The sequence below is a fragment of the Diadema setosum genome, chromosome 9 (assembly GCF_964275005.1).
Source record: "Diadema setosum chromosome 9, eeDiaSeto1, whole genome shotgun sequence".
NCBI lineage: Eukaryota > Metazoa > Echinodermata > Echinoidea > Diadematoida > Diadematidae > Diadema > Diadema setosum.
In genome coordinates, this window is record NC_092693.1 from 29,726,106 (window position 1) to 29,745,136 (window position 19,031).

The following is a 19,031-nucleotide window of genomic DNA, read 5'->3' on the forward strand; positions in this document are numbered from 1 at the left end:
AGCCCTGTAACTCGAAAGGATTCCTTCTCTCTGGTCAAGAGCATTCATAACACAGGTTGACATTATCTCATCAGCTATTCAATTAGGGGACCAACTTTTATCACAAGACAATTCCCTACAAAGAGTCCCACATGGTACTATTGGTTGACTGTTACAAAACTAGTACTGAAATTAATGTTGTATTAGCTATGCCTTTTCCCCTGCTAAATTAAATCAAAATTCAGGATGCGGTTTATAAACCATTACAGCAAATGACCGATGTACTGCATATCTGCATAACTGTAAAAGCAGATATTTTCATGTGAGAAATTTTTCGTGCTTGGCCAGATAAGATGAGTTTTGCTTATCTTTAATTCCGCGGAATCAAGACAGTAACTTCTGGGTTGATATAGCAAGCAAAAATATTCACGTGCTTTTATTTTCACACTTGTTTTTGGTTGCACAAAAAATTCAACACCGCAAAAATTTCCACTTCTACTCCCCATAGACACCTGCCCGAGTATATTTGGGACTTGTCTCAAACACGTTAAGCATAACGAAATTTGATACCACATCATCATCAAAATTTAGAGTGTTGCAAAATTTCTGTTAGCAACAGTAGTCGGACTATCCATGGCCATTCATTTTCCCTATGCAGAGCTCACAGGAGAGACAAAGGGCTGCAGTGACGCTCTTCCAATCTAGGCCCCCCCCCCAAAAAAAAAAAAATGGTTTGTTTGCCCTTCGCGACCGACAAAAAATCATGGAAATCTCGGGTCGGTTTTTTTTTTTTGTTTTTTTTTTTTGTTTTTTTTTTTTACTCTTTCAAGTTTGAATTTTTTACATAAATTTCAGTGTCTTTGGTGTTTCTGCCTCATCCACCGGGCCCTGGCAAGACTTTAGTTTAAACGAATTGCTTGGCATGTTGAGCGCGTTAAATTTGCATCGTATTCTGTTCAAAGTTGAACTAGAAATCAAAGAATTGCCAGAAACGAATCATGCTGCAAATGCACTGGAGGTGCTAATGCAGTGTGCTAATCCAGTTCGCCAAACAGCTGACACTACCCCAAAGAAAAAAGGCGGACCAGGTATTAAAAAAAAAAAGAGAGAAAAAAAAAACGACCTATCGACCCTCTTGGGTTTTGAAAATTAAGGGCAAACAAACAACTTCTTCTTTTTTTTTTTGCTCTATTGTTTGTCCTCTCATGTCATATCCTGACATCAGTGCACATAGAGGTACAGCAGGTATTAAAAAAGTGAGCAAAAAACATCAAATAGTTTATACAGCTAATGTTACTTCCTGCCAAAAGACTTGTCTTTCGTCACCACGGGCCCAAAAAGGGCTTAAAAGGTTTGAGTAGGTTGTAAGTGATGTACGCACATTATATGAGATATATGAGATAATATCTAGGGCATACAAAAGTACACGCATTAGTGCCTGAAGGGTTAATAGTACTCATCAAACTGGAAATTCAGTTTGCTTGATTGACAGGTGCAATAACCTCAACCAGGAGGCTATGTTTTTGCCAGTGTTAGTTTGGGGTTGTTGCTTTTTTTTGTCTGTCTGTTCACAAATTATATCTAAACGTTGTGATTGGATTTTGATGAAATTTACACAAAAAATTGATAATGACTACAAAGAGATCTTGATTAAATTTTGGCAGTAATCCAGATCGCCAAATGGATCAAAGAATTGTTTCCTTTTTTAATTATTGAAGGATTGTTTATCATTGACAAATGAGGCCTACACCAGGGAATTCAGGCTGTACATATTTGAGATGCACATACACTCACTGATGAGTACTAGCAGGAAGCTAAGGTGGAGACACTACGATAGGATTCTTTATCACTGGGAAATAGGGCCATTCTACTAAGCATTTTATTTGGAAATGAGCTGCTTGGTGGGGGTCTCAGAGTGCTTTCAAGTTCTTCATGCTTTTATTCAACAATGATTGACACATCTTTGTTTTCATAAATGACATCACAGAGAAAATCAACATAACAATGAATGTGGACACAAAATGTTGATAGAATTATTTCCTTTTTCACTTGACATTCTACTGTGTACTTTCTCTCTTTTTCAGCTTAAAAGTCAATAGATTTTCCTTCTTAAACATTATAATTAAGTCATCCATCAACAACAATTACAACAAATCATCAGCATTATCGGCACCCTCTGGCATCACCTACATGATGCTTAATTTTCTTTTCTTCTTTCCTGATAGCTGAAAAACTGGGTACCAATTGTGACCGTGCACCACAAAACGAACAAAAAGTCGCACACACTGATTTTGTGTGAGGACTGAATATAGGTGAAAAGGGTCAACAGAGTCGATGTTGACTTTTTCATATTTTCTGAAAGAGCAAGTCTTCTTCTACATTATGCTAAAATTTGGGATCATAAAACGGGCAGGAAAGTGTGCTTTTTAGCCGTTTTTCTGGAACGTTATTTGGCAGAATAATGTAATTAAGTGTGTCTTTAGAGTCCCGTTTTCATTTCTTAAAAACCTTGTACAAACTCTTCACTTTCAAGTCCTATAACTTTTGAAGAGATGCCGTGTGGTCTGGGGAGGACAAAAAGGCATCATACTTCGGGCATGCCTATGTGTCTCTTTGTCAATTCAGGGACATGTATGAATGCCACATCAATTTGACACAGTCTCAAGGGTAAGCCTTGAAAATATGACATTGAGTCAGCTTTATCACTTGGCTCGTCAGAAGGTTGACAGGAAACAAACACGGCAAACAAAAGAGTCTGTATCATGTTCCTGGAGCATCAGACAAAACACAGCAACACCTGTTTGGATGAGAAGTCAGAGCTGCTTTGAAACACATTCATATATATTCATAATCAGCTCACATCCTCTCTCAAGGTTATCCATAGCAATGACTATAGTCTGTTTGGGGACTGTGCAGGGCTCTTCCCGACTGCACATCATGAAACTTGTCAGTCACTGACATCTGTTTCAAGCTACTGAACTCCTTGTATCTGATTGGCTGAGAGCAAATTTATCAGTGAAAAATCATGGAAAAAACACGTAATGAAATGTCCCCCCCCCCCCCCCCCCCCGATGTCACATGATGGATTCTGTGGGACTTCCGACTGACGGAAACAGGTGGGATGGTCTTCTTTGATTGGCTCCTATCTCAAGTGCACAGACAAATGGACAAGTGGACAGATGGATGGACGAAGGGATAAAGTGGATGGTCCAACTGAAGACATAACGCTTCCCTACATTTTCAAAGGGCAAAGGTAGAAATTCAACTTATCACTGTAAATTTTACACAAACTGTTATTACATCACACTACACAACTGGATACAACAGGAATCTGGCTTTGGGGGTAGGAAAGGGGTATCTTGCAGGCATATAGATGGACATGTAGTCTTTATCTTTGTCGCCACTCTTATGTCCCAATCAAACAAGAGCAAGGAAAGCTCAGATTTACAAGAGAACAAATCGTTCTATGAATGTGCTACCATGTTTTTCTTTACACTTAATCCATACTCTCTAAACACTACCTAAACATAATGTAAATGAAGCATGCCCACATCTTAACTGACTTTCAGATATAGAAATATCTTCATCAATATGCATTTCCAAAATTTTAAGGCTTAATGTAAGGATATGCATTAATGAAGCAATGCCAACAGTTTCATATCTACTGCTGATTGCATACTGCACGTATTCACATTCATTTACTTGAGGTAGGCTTTACTCCACAACAGTGATATTCTGTATCTGTTCCTACATAAGAAAGGCCTTGGGCAAGCTCATTGGTTATTGGGAGCAACTTTGGCAAAATTTTCACCAATTCTAATACAAAAAAAAACCAACAACAACTAGTCTATTACTCAACATTTAAATCACACACTTCTGGCAAAAAAGGACAATATCTGAGACATCAACATTTGGAATAACAAGGGCAGGAATTAATGACAAATGAATGGAGTGAGTGCAAGCACCAAATTTTGAGAAAGTTTCATGTTGCAAATTGTTCTGGTTTTGCAGTACTTGGGGCTGCCAACATTTACAATCAATTGCGGGGAAAGTTCAAAAGACAAATCCTGGAGATACTTATGTGTAACATGCATGTCACTTAACAAAATCAATTTTCAAATTAGGGAGTGTTCTACATGTATACATATATAAAATATATCTTGTTAGTATTCCAGTTACAAAAAAACAACTATTTTTTTTTTTTTTTTGTGCCTTCTGCAGAATCGAGACCTGGCAGTGTGGGGCAAATTTTCTCAGAATGGCAAATGTCACTTCAGACTGATTAAGGACGTGTCAATTTGACAACTTACCCTTGACATTTAATTATTCATATCCACTAAAATCAGGCAGCACTAAAGTAAATTCAGTCTGCATGCCCTTGTGAACAGCCATGAAGTTATTCTCACTTTCCATTACAGTGGCTGGCCTGTTGCTGATGTGCATTTGCTTAAATGCAGAACTGATCCCTTGCAAATATTGAAATTAAAAGGATATGGTGGGGGAGAGAAAGGGGGTAGATGTGCATCAACTAATTTGTGAAATCTCATTTGAGTTTGCATGCTCTAGATTATTTGAAAGCACTTCAAATTCCCTCCTCTTCAGCTAAAATTGTTCATCGAACACAATATCTAGGTAAACTTTATAATTTATGAGCCATCATCTCCACCTGCCTAGACTGCCCTCTGTCCAACCCCCTCCCCCTCCCCTTCCATCAACCCTTTCCATGCCAGAGTCTTTGGACAGTGTGTATAAGGCTATGGGATTTTCTACGCCAATTGGCCCTCAAAGAACACAAAGGCTTAAACATGTTCTCAATGTGACCACCCCAGGGGAGGCCTTGAGACAGCTTCCTACTGATTGATTTCAAAGGTTCATTTGAACAGACTCGTCCAAACACATCTCGGCACTTTCTGGCTTCACAGCGGGCAGAGCGAAAGTGATGTTTGACTTTTGCCATTCTAATGGCAAAGAACAATATTGATTCCATGGCAGCATGCTGTGTTCGTCAAAGTAAAGAACAAAAGAAAAAAGTGGAGTAATCAAAGAAAGCACTGTCAACACAAGCAAGAGGAAATGGATGAGTCAAAACCAGACAAAGCACATGCATTGATGGGGAATCACCTTGGAAAATATGAATCGCTGCATTGCAGATAAACTGTGGCAGTAAAATTCCCAAAGGACAGCAAAAATTGTCTCCTCACTCCAATTACTTGGTGTATCAAACAGGTGGTGACAGCATTGCAATATTTCTCTGCCCATGCCTTGGTCAACAAGAGAACTTGAGGATGTCTATGACAATGACACAGTTTTTTTTTTTTTTACCCCGAGTCAAAAACCTTGCATGCCATTAGCTCTTTCTGAGATTAACCCATTGAGGACAGACTGATTTTGCTACAACACGCATTTTCCACGGACAATTGCCTGTGTATACTCGGGACTCGTCCTCAACGCATTCTCAATGGGCTCAGCATGTCAGAAACATGTTTGTGATTGTCGCAAGTTGCAATAATTGTAGTTACCACAGCTACAATTTCAATGCTCGTAGCTCACAGGTTGCACCCTTGCAGCTGCCTCTATAAAAACTGGGCCAGAGGTCTCAACTTTACAATATCCCATTTCCATCACATAACACTACAAGTATGCAAATATTTTTTTGCCTTCATTTCAAAAGTTTCTTTTGCTTTTTCTTTAATCATTGTATTCTTTTATCTGCTGTTCTTTGAAGTATTCCAAGAAGCAACAATTTAAGGAAAAATTGAAAGAGAGAAAAAAAAACTGCAATTACTACTGGAGCTTACCAAAGTAACCATGGCCAAAGAACAGAATGTGATCGTTTAAAGACATGACACAATTGATCATGCAGTACCAGTAACAAAAGAGGAACCGTTCAAAAAAAGCATGGCAATGGGGGGGGGGGGGAGGGAGGTAATGAGTTTGAAGAAGGAACAAAACAAATCAAGTTCTCATACACATTAATTTTTGCTTGATTGATATATCAATACAAAATATTTTGGTTTATGGAATATTCATAAGTCAGACTTAGCAAAATGATCCACACATTTGTTTTTGTTTGTTTTTTTTACTTCACAGTACTGGAAAGGCACTGTAAATAATACCCAAGTCGGGCCATGTTTTCCTTCTTCTCTATAATCCCCTCATAACTGTTAGAGCAAAAAGTTGATTCCTCTTTTGTCTCTGTTCACTGATTTGAACAATCACTTGATGAATTAAAAAGCTTCAAAGATTACAATCTCAGAATACTCTGACATTACACCTATTAAATCATAGGATTGTTTGACAAGAGCATTAGCAAGACAGGGTTGCACAAAGTCTGCAGGATGTCAGCAGGATTTACAAATAATTTGGCCAAATAGCAGATATTTTATTACTAATCAAAGCTGCTCAAAACAAGCAGTGCATTGTGGGATAGATTCACCTATATCAACATGAGCGTCTAACCAACACTTAGATTTGTAAATGATTCTTCCAAACATTGGAACTTAGATATAGAACACATCATTTATTTAGATTGTAATTTACTCTACCAAAGTGCCGGAGTAACAGATCCTTTACAAGCAACAAAATATTAAAAGCTTATACAGGAGCAAATGACTGTAGTCTTTCCAATAGATTTTGCAGAATGATGTCCCCGTATGAGATTTTCCCCTTAGCAACAGTTCTATCAGCTACAAACAAACAAAATACAAGACAAGCTTTACACATTTTAGTATGACTATATTCGTAACCATCATAATGTAAGGGAGTATACCACTTAGTATACCAGTTGTATCTCTTCTTAAATGTAGATGTGACAATTGATCTTTTGTGTGCTCTCCCATTTACTGTAAATGACAGGGAATCTTCAAGAAATTCCTTTCTACATTCAAAACTGAGACATTTAAGAAAATATGTTACTGTCAGTCACAGAACCTTGTCACACTTCTTACTCCTGGTTTACAACTGTTCAGAAAGACATATTAAGATTTTGTTGAGTATTGGTTAAAGTGAAGAAGAAGAAAAACAGCCAAACACTGCAATCCCTCACTAACAGTTTATCTTCTGTGACACAGATATGCCTGCCACTGTTAGCACCACATAATAAATGCATGATGGTGACAAACATGGTTCACAGCTTTCCGTGACATTTTTCATATTTTTTTTTCCTACCACTGGGATTGTACAACAATAAAAAGAAATATGCTTAATGAACCATTCAGGGGGGAAATGATGTATGTACTCTTAAAAAACAAACTACATTTCTCAATAAAATGGAAATGGGGCTTTAAAGATTTTATTTTCTTAAACTGGAGGGGGAAAGCAAATTGAATTATTCACTCTACATTGGGTTCATGGAGGGTATCCAAAAGACTGCTTTAGATTTTTTTTTCCCATAGTGTACCAAATATTCATGGAAGTGCCTACGGCTATGGTACAGTACGGTGAAAGCTAAAAATGGTTGTAAAAAAAAAAAAGTCAAACTAATGGCTGCTACAAGATTGCTCTCCATTTCCCTGCAATTAGCCATGAGGCAAAGTCAATTTGGCCATGGTTTAGTGAGGTCAACAGAGATTGTTATGCATTATTAGCTTTGCTCAGCACCTCAATTTGCTGGGCTGGCATCTACGGCCGACCATCCATCGAGCTGATTCAAGGAGACTTTAGTAGAGAGAGAGAGAGAAAACAAAATGTTTTATAAAAACATTGATGTTCACACTTTATTCCTAATTGCATGGCTTGTTTAGGAGGCTGTGCTATATGAGCTTAATTGCTTTGAGAGAATTATCAGCAGTCCTCTGTTCAATCAGAGGATGATTCCTACAATGTCAGCTAATGAATCATTTTAGCAATAGCAAAAATTCTCTCAATCAGTCAGAAGATTCTTGCAAACAAGCCCTAACAATTCTAGTCAAGGATCCACTTGGTCTCCCTTAACCCGTTGAGGACGAGTCTTGACTTTTTTTTTCTTTTTCTCCTACCTCCCAAGTGTAAGATGGATTTGTGAAGCGCTGTGATACATTTGCATTATTTGTAAGAGCGCTATATAAATACCAATATTGTATTGTATTGTATTGTATTGAGTCCTGAGTATACTCAGGCAGGTGTCTATTGGAAATGTGTGTAGTAGCCAAATCAGCCCATCCTCAACGGGCTAAAATATACAGCATTTATGTCCCGAAGCATTTGATGTGGCCAAACACACACTTTTTGGCATGAACCAAGTACATAACTTGATGATGCAGGTTCACATATGAAAACTACTTTTGCAATAATATCAATCACTCGGCATCTGAAGTAGATACCTGGAGAAACATTGCGCCTGTCTACCTGTGACCCTGATAATTAACCGTTTGTGTGCTTTGAGTGAGGACTGGTACAGAAAAACCCCAAGTGGTGTTCACACTGATAAAGGTCCCTAGAACAGAAAGAGTTAACCCTTTGTATGCTTTGAGTACAGATTGGCACAGAAAACCACATAGTGTTTGTTATACTTTATTTTCTGCAAATCAATATACATAAGTTACATAATCATGAACATGTAGGAAATATACAAAGTAAATTTAACACACAGTCGTTTGACTTGCATAAACGATACAAAAGGAAAGTAATGATATAATATACAGCATGCATGTCTATGCAGCAGGGATTACAATAACAATTGTAGTTAAGAAGCGATTATGCAGAGGGCCGCCATTATAAGCATTGCTTGAAGAGATGGCCGGCCCGAGGAAAAGGTAGGGACGTACCAGATTCAGTGTTGTATACACTGTCAAAAGTTCCTGGCTCAGAAAGGGTTCACCCACTGCCAAAAGGCATCTCACCATTCCTGTGCAAAGACTACAAAGACTACAAAGACTTCAGTATATTAAAGAAACTATGCAATGCTAATGCATACTGACTTGAATTGCTCCAATTCAATATACCACGATACCACGATGGCAAAAGAATATCTAAATAATTAAGTCCCATATATTTGAAATTAATGTTTCTACTATTGTTCTTGAGATTACTTGGATATGCCCAGTGACATCATCTGTCAGTCATTGTAGAAGTATAACCAAGAGTCATTCGAATGCATCTTCTCCTAGACTAAGCACAACTTCATGTTTCCATGCAATGTCTTTTGTTAATCAAATTAGCACTCATAATTGACAGATGATGACACTTGCAGATTCTTGGTTTGGAAGGTTTTTGTGGGCATATGTAAGTATACAAGCAGTCTGAAGAAAAATAGTAAAACAAAATGTAACATTATATATTGCATATAAGCAGTTTGAAGAAAAACAGTAAAAAAAAAATGTAATATTATACATTGCACATAAGATACACCCATTTGGCCACATAATTGGGGATCATGGTATAGTGAATCAATTGAAGTCAACACACAATTCCATTGCACTGTTCCTTAATACACTTATGTAATACTTCAAATTCAATTTTTTACATAATGGTTGTTTTTATCCCTAACTCACATTTTAGAACTATTTTGAAGCACTAAAGCTGAATTTTTGTTTCATCTGCAAATGGTAAATTATGCCTTCAAGTTTGATTTTCATTACATGCAACCAGAATGACCGAAAGAATTTGGCAGTAGTTGGCCCTCACTTTGGTTGCCGTAGGTTCCAAGACAAATCATTAAGGAAGAGCCTATTAATGTCTGATGAGGCAAGAAGCTCCCCGAACGATAGTTGCATTGTAATCAACAAGCCCATCAGCCAAAATATTTAATGTACATGCATCATCATGCAGCGGATTCAAGAGTCCTCTTCCCTTGCTGCTGCAGCAGTAGCAGAATTGTGGGCAGTGTAATTGAGCTGTTACTCTTACAGAGGTTTAAAGGAGAATGAAACCTAAAAATATATGCGGATTGAGTGAATGCAGCAATATTAGCAGAACATATCAGTGGGTTTGAGGGAAATCAGGCAATCTGCTTGAAAGTGGAAATGAATTTCTAAAATTTGGTGCAGCCATTACTGGATGAGAAGCCTACAGTACTACAGCTTGTGATGTCACGTACATGTATGAAGAACAGTATAAAGAAAATATAAAGAAAATTCAACAAAATTTCATTAAAAAAAATGAATATTCCCCCGACTTGTTACTGACATTCATTAAGGGTAATATTATTCACCGTGCTTTGTAAAATAGGTAAGTCAAGCGCTTTTTATCATGCTAGAAAAGTTGAATTTTCTTTATATTTTCTTTATACCATTATTCATATGTGATATCCCAAACTGTAGTAGTCTTCTTATGCAGCAATGGCTGCACCGAAACTTAAAAAACTCAGAACTTTTAAATGCACAGTACGATTTCCTCAAAATTTCACTGGTGTGCTTTACTAATACTGCTGCATTCACTCAATCCACATGACCTCTATTTGGGTTTCATTCCCCTTTAAACTGTCTTTATCACAGGAGAGTTTCTTGCAGGTTGTTCCCCTCTCCTGCCTGTTTACATGACTTTTACATCTCCACATTTGCAACAACAAAAAAAAATAAACTTCTCAGATGGTAATCTGGTAGTACAGCGTGTCACACTAAGAGGGGAATTTCACACTAAGAAAAGGCCATGTTTGTCATTACATGTTTTCAAATGTAATCGCAGCGCACCCCTGGAAAGCGCAGTATTAATATTACTGAAGAAGCTGCACTAGATAGATATAACCATATTATCATTCATTATTCATATTCCTATTAAGCAGGTGGATAGTGTGTACTTTGGGTTGTGTTCGTTTTTCATTTAAGAAAGTCACTGTTTATGATGTCCTTAGGATTATGTATATGTTGTCTAAATTAATTCCATCAGTGCAAGGGACGACTGCTATTGAATATCAAGTGCTCTAAGTGTGGAAACTTTCGCACAATGGATTCATATTGTTGCATTGAACCAATTTCAGTGAACTTCATTTCCTCATAATTTTGCAGATGAGAAAACTCTGCGTATATTTGTGCATATTTCAGTAGCCACCTCAAATACTGGTGGCCTCCTGTCATCGTGTAGTACGCTGTTCAGAATGAAAGCCTGTTCAGACACTGAAATGAGTTTCCCCCATCGACTGTGCCAGTTGTCTAACAACATTCTTCACAATGGCAGCAACACAAGCTCCACATCCAATTTTAGAATCAAAACATTGTTTTCCCTTTTTAGTTCTATTTCAGCATTTTCAGCATCTACAGTTTGCCATCAGATGACAAAGATTTATACTACATTCAACTGATTCATTACCGTCAAGCCCAATTAAGGTGCTGTTATCAGGTTTGTTGCAAGTCACATTCATAATGTGGAATGTATGTGTCTATTCTATTTTATATGATTTTCAAAATGCTCACTATCAAAATATTTAGTGTTCATCTTTTGCTTTAGTTTCATGTTATTCCAAACATAATAGTAAACTTATAAAATACATTATCTTTGGGGCATACTACCATTTCGTCTGTTGAGAATGAGAAGGGCGTTAAGTGGTCTTGAACACTATGGGTTTAGTGGCAACTTAACGCCCTTGTCATTCTCAACCGACGATTTGATCCTTACTGCTTAAATATTCATTGAATAACATCAAAAATATGCATCAAATATGACATAAGGGCAACTGCTCAGAAAGTCCTCCAAGGCTACATCTGAACCCCATTTTATATAACTCCTAGCAATATTTGCACTTATCGTGGTAGCAGCTGCCTGCAACTGCTCAGCTGTGAAGAAATCACCTTGTTGCCATGGTATCAGCAATCACTATAAACTTCCAATTGTTGTGAGTGTTGTAAAAAGGGTTCCCCCCCCCCCCCCCCCCCGTGCCTTACTTATATCAATATGTGCTATATACACCTGGCAGACTGTCTTATATCTAGAGGGCTGTCAAAGCTTTGATATAATATTATAACAACAAAAGTTCTTGAAATATCAACACACACAGATGCAATTTTGCATTGTACAATTAGCAGCATGCATAGGAAAATAGGGCCATCATGATTTATCTTTCTGGGTTTTTTTTTCTGTCCTTCTATATTTAATAGAATATGTATATGGGACACAGTGGGAAAATTATCCTATACACATTGTTTCCCAGCTATTTACTTTCCCAAATCTTTCCACCCCCCCCCCCCCATGCTGCAACCCTTCCTTTTCCTATCCCACAATAGGTCAGTGAAAGTAATGCTCAGATACACTCATGGCACATAAAGCTATCATACACGATGGCATATCGTCGATCTGATGTGCAGGTTATGTAGGAAAAATACCCTCTACAGCAGTAATATGACTACCTGAGGGTAATAAACATTTATATGACCATTTCTCATCCTGCATCTACAAAAAAGAAAAAAAGAAAAAATAGTAATATACAACCAAAAGAACTCTTCAAAACTGCAGTGCAGTGCAGAGGCTACAGATATTGGAGGTGGATCCTGAAATATGCACAAATATACACAGAATTCTGTCATCTTCAAAATTATTAGGAAGCGTGAAGTTCACTGAAATTGTTTCAACGCAACAACGAAGATCAACAGTGCCAAAGTTTCCACATTTAGAGCACTTGATATTCAACAGCAGTCATCCCTTGCACAAATGGAATTAATTTAGACAACATATACACCTAGATAGGTTGATCCTAAGCAGTGACCTTCAAAAATGAAGAACAAACATGACCCACAGTGCATACAATATGCACTCTTTGCCTACTACTGACAAAATGATAAAAGGGTCATATCGAACCAGGGCAGCTTCTTCAGTGTTATAAACAATGTCTGTCCTTCCAGGGGGAAGCTACCTGCTGCAATTAACATCACCCCAGCATTGCCAGGCATCCACACCTGAGCCAAGAGGGACATTATTGGGGAGACATCTCGTCCGAGGATGACTGCAGCACTAGGGTAGATTTGAACCCCAGACCTTCTGTTTACAAACCCACATTCTGTCTACTTTACATACAGTGTATATCAGAGCTCTAATTTTCATGGAGAATCATGGTATTAGCCAGTCGATTGATTGGGGCGGGGGGGGGGGGGGGGGCTTAATATGTAATTCCATTCATTTACTTCAACAGTCAGTAGAAATCGACAGAAGCAATATACATGTGATTTGTATAAATGTGTAAATCAAACTCACATGAAACTATACATTAGCTGAGGAAAGGCTTTCATCCAGATGTATCATGCTAAGTCTCATGGCAATAAAACTGGAAAGTTTGTTGCCACTTAATTGCACACGATGAGGTGGGATGAATGGGCTGGGACAATTAACAGACTAAAGTTTCTGTTTATACACTACAGGTTATGATAAAATCACAGAATCCATTTTGTAAATTATATATTTCGTTAGAGTAAGTAGGTAGGTGTATGTGAGTAAATTTCAAGGACATTTTTAACTAATCAAAGCGGCATTCAATTTACAAACTGCAACTCCGGGCTAGGGCACAATAATGGAAATCAAACCCATCCATGTCGCTCCTAATCTGCAAATTGTTCGCCTCTATAAAATACCCTGATTGATGGGCTGTTTCACTGCTGGGGCACACATAAAAACAAAAGCAAAAATTGCAATTTTGCTCTTCTGTTTACAATCCTGTGAGTATGCATTGCATTCTGGGTAACTCCAACAACAACAATACAACATGGTGACTTGAAATTTATTGACTCACACATAACTCACACACAGACACATACACACATACAATGTACACACACACTCACACAGACACACACATAAACCAGGGAGGTGAGTCTCACCTCCCTGCATAAACACACAAAGCAGTCCAAACCCTTTTTATTCCAACATTTTCTTTGTGAGTAAAGGAGTTCTGTCCTTTATTAATGGTGACTTGAAATTTATTGACTCACACAAAACTCAGTCACACAGACACATACACACATACATGCACACACAAACACACACATAAATACACAAAGCAGTCCAAACCCTTCCCAGAATTTTAAACTATCTTTCTATTCCAACATTCACTATGTGAGTAAAGGAGTTTTGTCCTTTATTTATGACTGTGACGAAAAAAAAGGAAAAAGATCTGTTGTGCTTTCAGTCCTTCCCCTCATGTGCCTGTTTGAAATCCAGCAGATAGGAAATCTCTTTTATGCACTGTCATCAGGGACAAAATTAATCCCCTACTACAAATCACTGTTATACAGATTTGTAGGGCAGCTTTGTGCAGTAACTGATTTAAACTCAAACTACAATCCTGCCTTAAAATGTTTGTCTCCTGAATGAATACTGTAATGCCGAATATTTCGCAAGATTTTATTTTTCGCGAATTTCAGGAGTCGGGTGCTATTCGCAAATCTAAAGACCTGCACGCATACATTTCTCTGTTCAGTACTGTACTCCACAATCCCGAATTAAACCACTAGCGAAATCGTCGGGAAGTCCTGATTTGCAAAAAAAAAAAAATAATAATAATAATAAAATAAACAATAAATAAATAATAGACTTGCTGAATATATGGGGCATACAGCATCTGGAAAAATACCATAAAACGAAGAATGTTCTCTTGCATTTTAATTTCGCAAATTTCGTGAGCGCCGACATTCGCGAAATTAAAATGGATGCGAAAGTTCTTACCTACACAATATGCATTGGATGCCAGTGGCAATCCGCGAACATTTCTTGCTGCGAGAAAGGCTGTCAGCGCCAATTCGTGAAATTTTCATGCCGCGAATACATCATGTTTTACAGTACATGGGCAGGTTTGGTAGAAAGAATGAAAATATATCAAATTCTGACAGCCATACAGACGTACTGAATTCTTTTGAATTATCCTCTGATTTTGCTGCTAAAATACGTAAAACAACAACAAAACTTGCATCACAAATTCATATGTAAGAAAGGTTCATCTACATAGAAATAAAAGTATTAGCACACTCCATCTACTACCTCAAACAATATCCTAATCACTAAAAATAGCACTTTTCGAACAATTAAAAATAACATTTCATGATACCAAAATGTCTGATAATTTCTCATATTCATGGACCTATACACCTGTAAACTCATTCCATTTCATAAGGTGAGTGTATAACTCTACAAGCAGATTTGTTGCTAAAGTGTTGTAACTGAACATACCAGTATAGATGATAAAAATAATAATCTTATCAAAAAGAGATGCTGTCAAGTAAAAGTCACCAAGAAATTATGTGGAATCATCAATTCTGATACTCTTATCAATACAGCATTTCAACAAATAATCCCTCTACATTGAAACTTATGTATGTCTCTAGATGTCAAATGAAATATAGAAAAATAGTTCCATTTGAAATAATATCCAGACCTTTACATCATCCCCCTCACCCTAAAAGCAATGTAATTCAACCTATTAATTTCTCATATTGGTCTATCTCGGTGTTAGATCATCAGTAGGATAGCAGATTGTTTGAAAATGCCGTATTCAGTATAAGGTGCAGTAAGACCAACCTTGATAATCAAGAATACATTACATTTTCAGTCAAAGACTGTTAACCATACTTCCATACCCCCAAAACTCAAAGAAAATATTGTCAGTTTCCATCGTACAGCCAGACCAATCTACTTTTCTATAAAAGATTTCAATTTCATACTGCAGCACTAGAGATTGACTCAGTGTTTCTTAGATTTGCATTATTGGGTTGATATTTTCATATCAAATTCTTGAATAACATTCCCTCTCTGGGTATACACTATAGCAGCCCTCATCTCTTGAAATGCTGGGTACGGTTGGTTGGCAAGTGAATTGCTCCTAAATGAGATTCTGCAACCCGAAATGAGGACTCGTCTTCGAGATATTGCTATTATGTTCGTTCCATGGCATCATGGACTATCTACAATGTACAAATACAGACCTTACAAGCGACGGAGATGAACAGAAGTCTTACACTCATAGACTGTGTAGACCAGGTGACATTTAAGGTGGTGCACTTTAAAGGGAGAATCCACCCCATGTAAAAGTGAGTATTTATAAGAGCAAAATCACAAAAAATGAACAGATGTATCATAAAAATAGTCATATGAAGCAAGGAAATTATGGAATTTCTTATTTTCACACTTTTTTGAAGAATTTCCATATACTGTACGTCTCAATGACATATGCAAATTAGATAAGTGATATCACTGCCTTTCTCTCCTATTGGTTTGTACACAAAATATGATTATAGTTTGGCTGATACCTTAGAAACTGCAATGTCTTTCCCTTAAAATCAACAGTCATGTTCTAGTTTGATGCAGATAAGATACCATGAACGTGTACTTTGTTCTTTTTGACGCCACTGCAAGATATCACTAGTACAAATGTATGTTATTTTGAAAGACTTGTAAGCTGATGGGACATGTAAGGCACTTGCACCATTGCCTTATCTCATGTACTTATATCATATACGTTGGATTTTACTCTACCTATCACAATCAACTTGGCTAAGGAGTCATTTTTTTATTTTTATTTTTTTGTAGTTAAAAGTTCTCTCTGACATAGTAGAGACAATTTGACTGGAGCATTTCGTCTTTTCCGAATGGCAAATGCTTAACTACTGCAAAACACAATATTTTCGCAGCATGAAATTTTTGTGAATTGGAGCCAATGGCCTTATTCGCGGCATCAAATTTTTGCGAGTTGCCTCTAACATTTAATGTGAATAGTGTACACAAGAACTTTCATGTACATTTTAATTTCGCGAATCTTGGCTCTCACAAAATTCACTAAATTAAGATGCACACGAACATTCCCTGTTTTACAGTATGCAAGGACTTTGCATAATCGGTGAGGGTTTGCAAAAGAGCAAATAAATCCATTTTACAAACATGATTCCCAATGGTGTCAACGTGAGATTCATCTTAGTAAACATTCTTACATTAACTCAGTCATCACCACTGGCTGTGAACCTCCACAAGATGTTAATAGAGATCTCAAGCATTAAGTATTAAAGGGGTTTAATGAGTCATCATGAAAAAAGCCACACAGGTTGGCCTTCATTGTCCTCCTCTTGAAATTGCCATCTTAAAAACAAAATAATCTTCTGGTGCTATACAGTGTATATCTCACACTGCAAGTGTCTTATTTCCAGCATCTGAAGGCTTAATCTTTCCAAGCAACTCAACAACATCCTCCTCCTCACGCACGCTGAAGCTAGCCGAACTAATTCAACAATCGCTAAGTAATGCTCCCCATTTTTGAGTCATCAATCTTGAAAGTGTGCGGCTGTCGTGTAATTGCTTTTCCGAGGGAATCGTGTAATCACATTTTCAGGCGGGCCGAGGCCACCAAGCAGCACACAAGGAGAGTGTTTCGTGGCGGGAAGTAATAGGGGATGGGGAGGGTCTGGCCACACAGGTTTAAGACTCCAACGCTCTGAAGATGGTACCAGCGTATCGGACAAGCGCTGAATTTACTGAGTGGCGCTCACAGTCATCAAAGTGAGAACACACACATTCTCCCATTACAAGGGATGTGAAAGTACAGGTGTATGCATGTATCTGCAAGGTTTGAATCAGGTCACAATGAATAGATTTGAATAGAAATGTGATCTCACAGATACAACAATAGCGCACGTGTCTACACTACTGTTCAAATCGGAAAGCCTACAATGATACTGAATTAATCCCTACATGCCGACACAGATGGCATGACCTATCCAAGTGATGTATTCATCCCCTTGTAGCACATAGAGCTTTCTTGTGATGCCATCAACAGATTTACACTATTATGGACGGATTTTAGACACATTGATCACATACCTTTCACACACGCATGCCAGTGCACATTCTTTATTGGATGTCTTGTTGGCATGTGTGGTCTCTAACAAACATTTATGCAGAAAAAAATTTGCATGATCTATATCACAAATTCAAACTACTTATCTGAATTCAGGCCTGACTGTGTAAAAAAAAAAAGAAATTTTGTTACTAAATTTATATCATATTCATTTTTTTAAAATTCTAAGACAACAATGTCACACAGACAAAAAACATTGCTACATATCATAGCAGGTTTTCTTTTTCTCGTTTTCTTTTCTCTCTCCCTCTATCTGTTCTTCTTCTTCTTCTTCTTCTTCTTCTTCCCTTCTCTCATTTTTCGCTCTCTAGTCAGAGGAACATAGGTCAACTAACCTTTGAGTTCTCCAGCTGATGTCATGGTCTCCTTGCCGACTAGCTTGATGGAGTGGTTGGAGCAGGCCAGGGCTGCTAGTGGCTCCCCGCATCCTGCAAATCTGATAAGAAGACAGAAAAAAAAAAGTAGCCATTTTACTTCAGAAAGTCCTGGTCGAGGGAAAAGTGAAGGAGGAAATGAGAACGAGTTGTAAAATGTCAGATATACCTGTGGGGATACTAACAGAGAGTCTGGCAGAGTTTACGATGACAATTTTGCAACTTGAAGATCTGGGACTAGAAATCTAGATCCCTGCTTGCCTGAGGCAACCCAACCTCAGTGAGAGGTTTTAGACCAAAATAACTGTTTTTATCCAATTTTTAACACTCATATACAGTAACAGAGTCTTTGAAGATTGAAATAAGTTTCCTTATCAATAACTCATGCAAATGACTTTCCACACAGATGATAGATCACAAACTCCTCTGTCTCATATCAAACTCCCTAGAGATCCTGCATATGGACCGCACGTGATCAAAAAATGTTTGTGAGATGTGTATTAAGAAACATGACTCCAGCTTGCTTTTAAACTAACAAAAATAACTGAATTTGAATGAAACATGTTTCTAAACACAATAAAAAATTAGTTTTTCTCCAAGTCTTAAACTCCTCAGATGGGTAATATTGAGTATGAAAGACATTTCACCACAAGGCAAACGTTTCTGATGCTTGCCTAATTGTTATTAATCAGGGCAGACCAAGAAAAATACTTCTCACAAGGTCTTGGAACATGAAAGATTCTATATTTTCTACTTGAGGAAAGATATACATACATACAAGCTATGTACTTCAATAGCAGGAAAGAAATCATGAAAATACAGCAGAAAATGTAGAAAGCATGGTAGCAAAAAGCAATACCGTAACCACAAACAATCATAGAAAGGATATGTCACATATCTGAAAACTTTTCCACGAAGCCCAAATCCACTGCATACAAGCA

General features: G+C 37.5%; 1 protein-coding gene across 1 annotated transcript in view; it reads right to left on the reverse strand.

Annotated features, from left to right (window-relative positions):
* Positions 1–19,031, reverse strand: part of LOC140233497 (WD repeat-containing protein 89-like) — a 158,635-nt gene that overhangs the window by 109,557 nt on the left and 30,047 nt on the right. Inside the window, exon 3 of the mRNA XM_072313614.1 lies at positions 18,052–18,152. Coding sequence (XP_072169715.1) covers positions 18,052–18,152 — 101 coding nt within the window. The remainder of the gene's footprint in view (positions 1–18,051; positions 18,153–19,031) is intronic.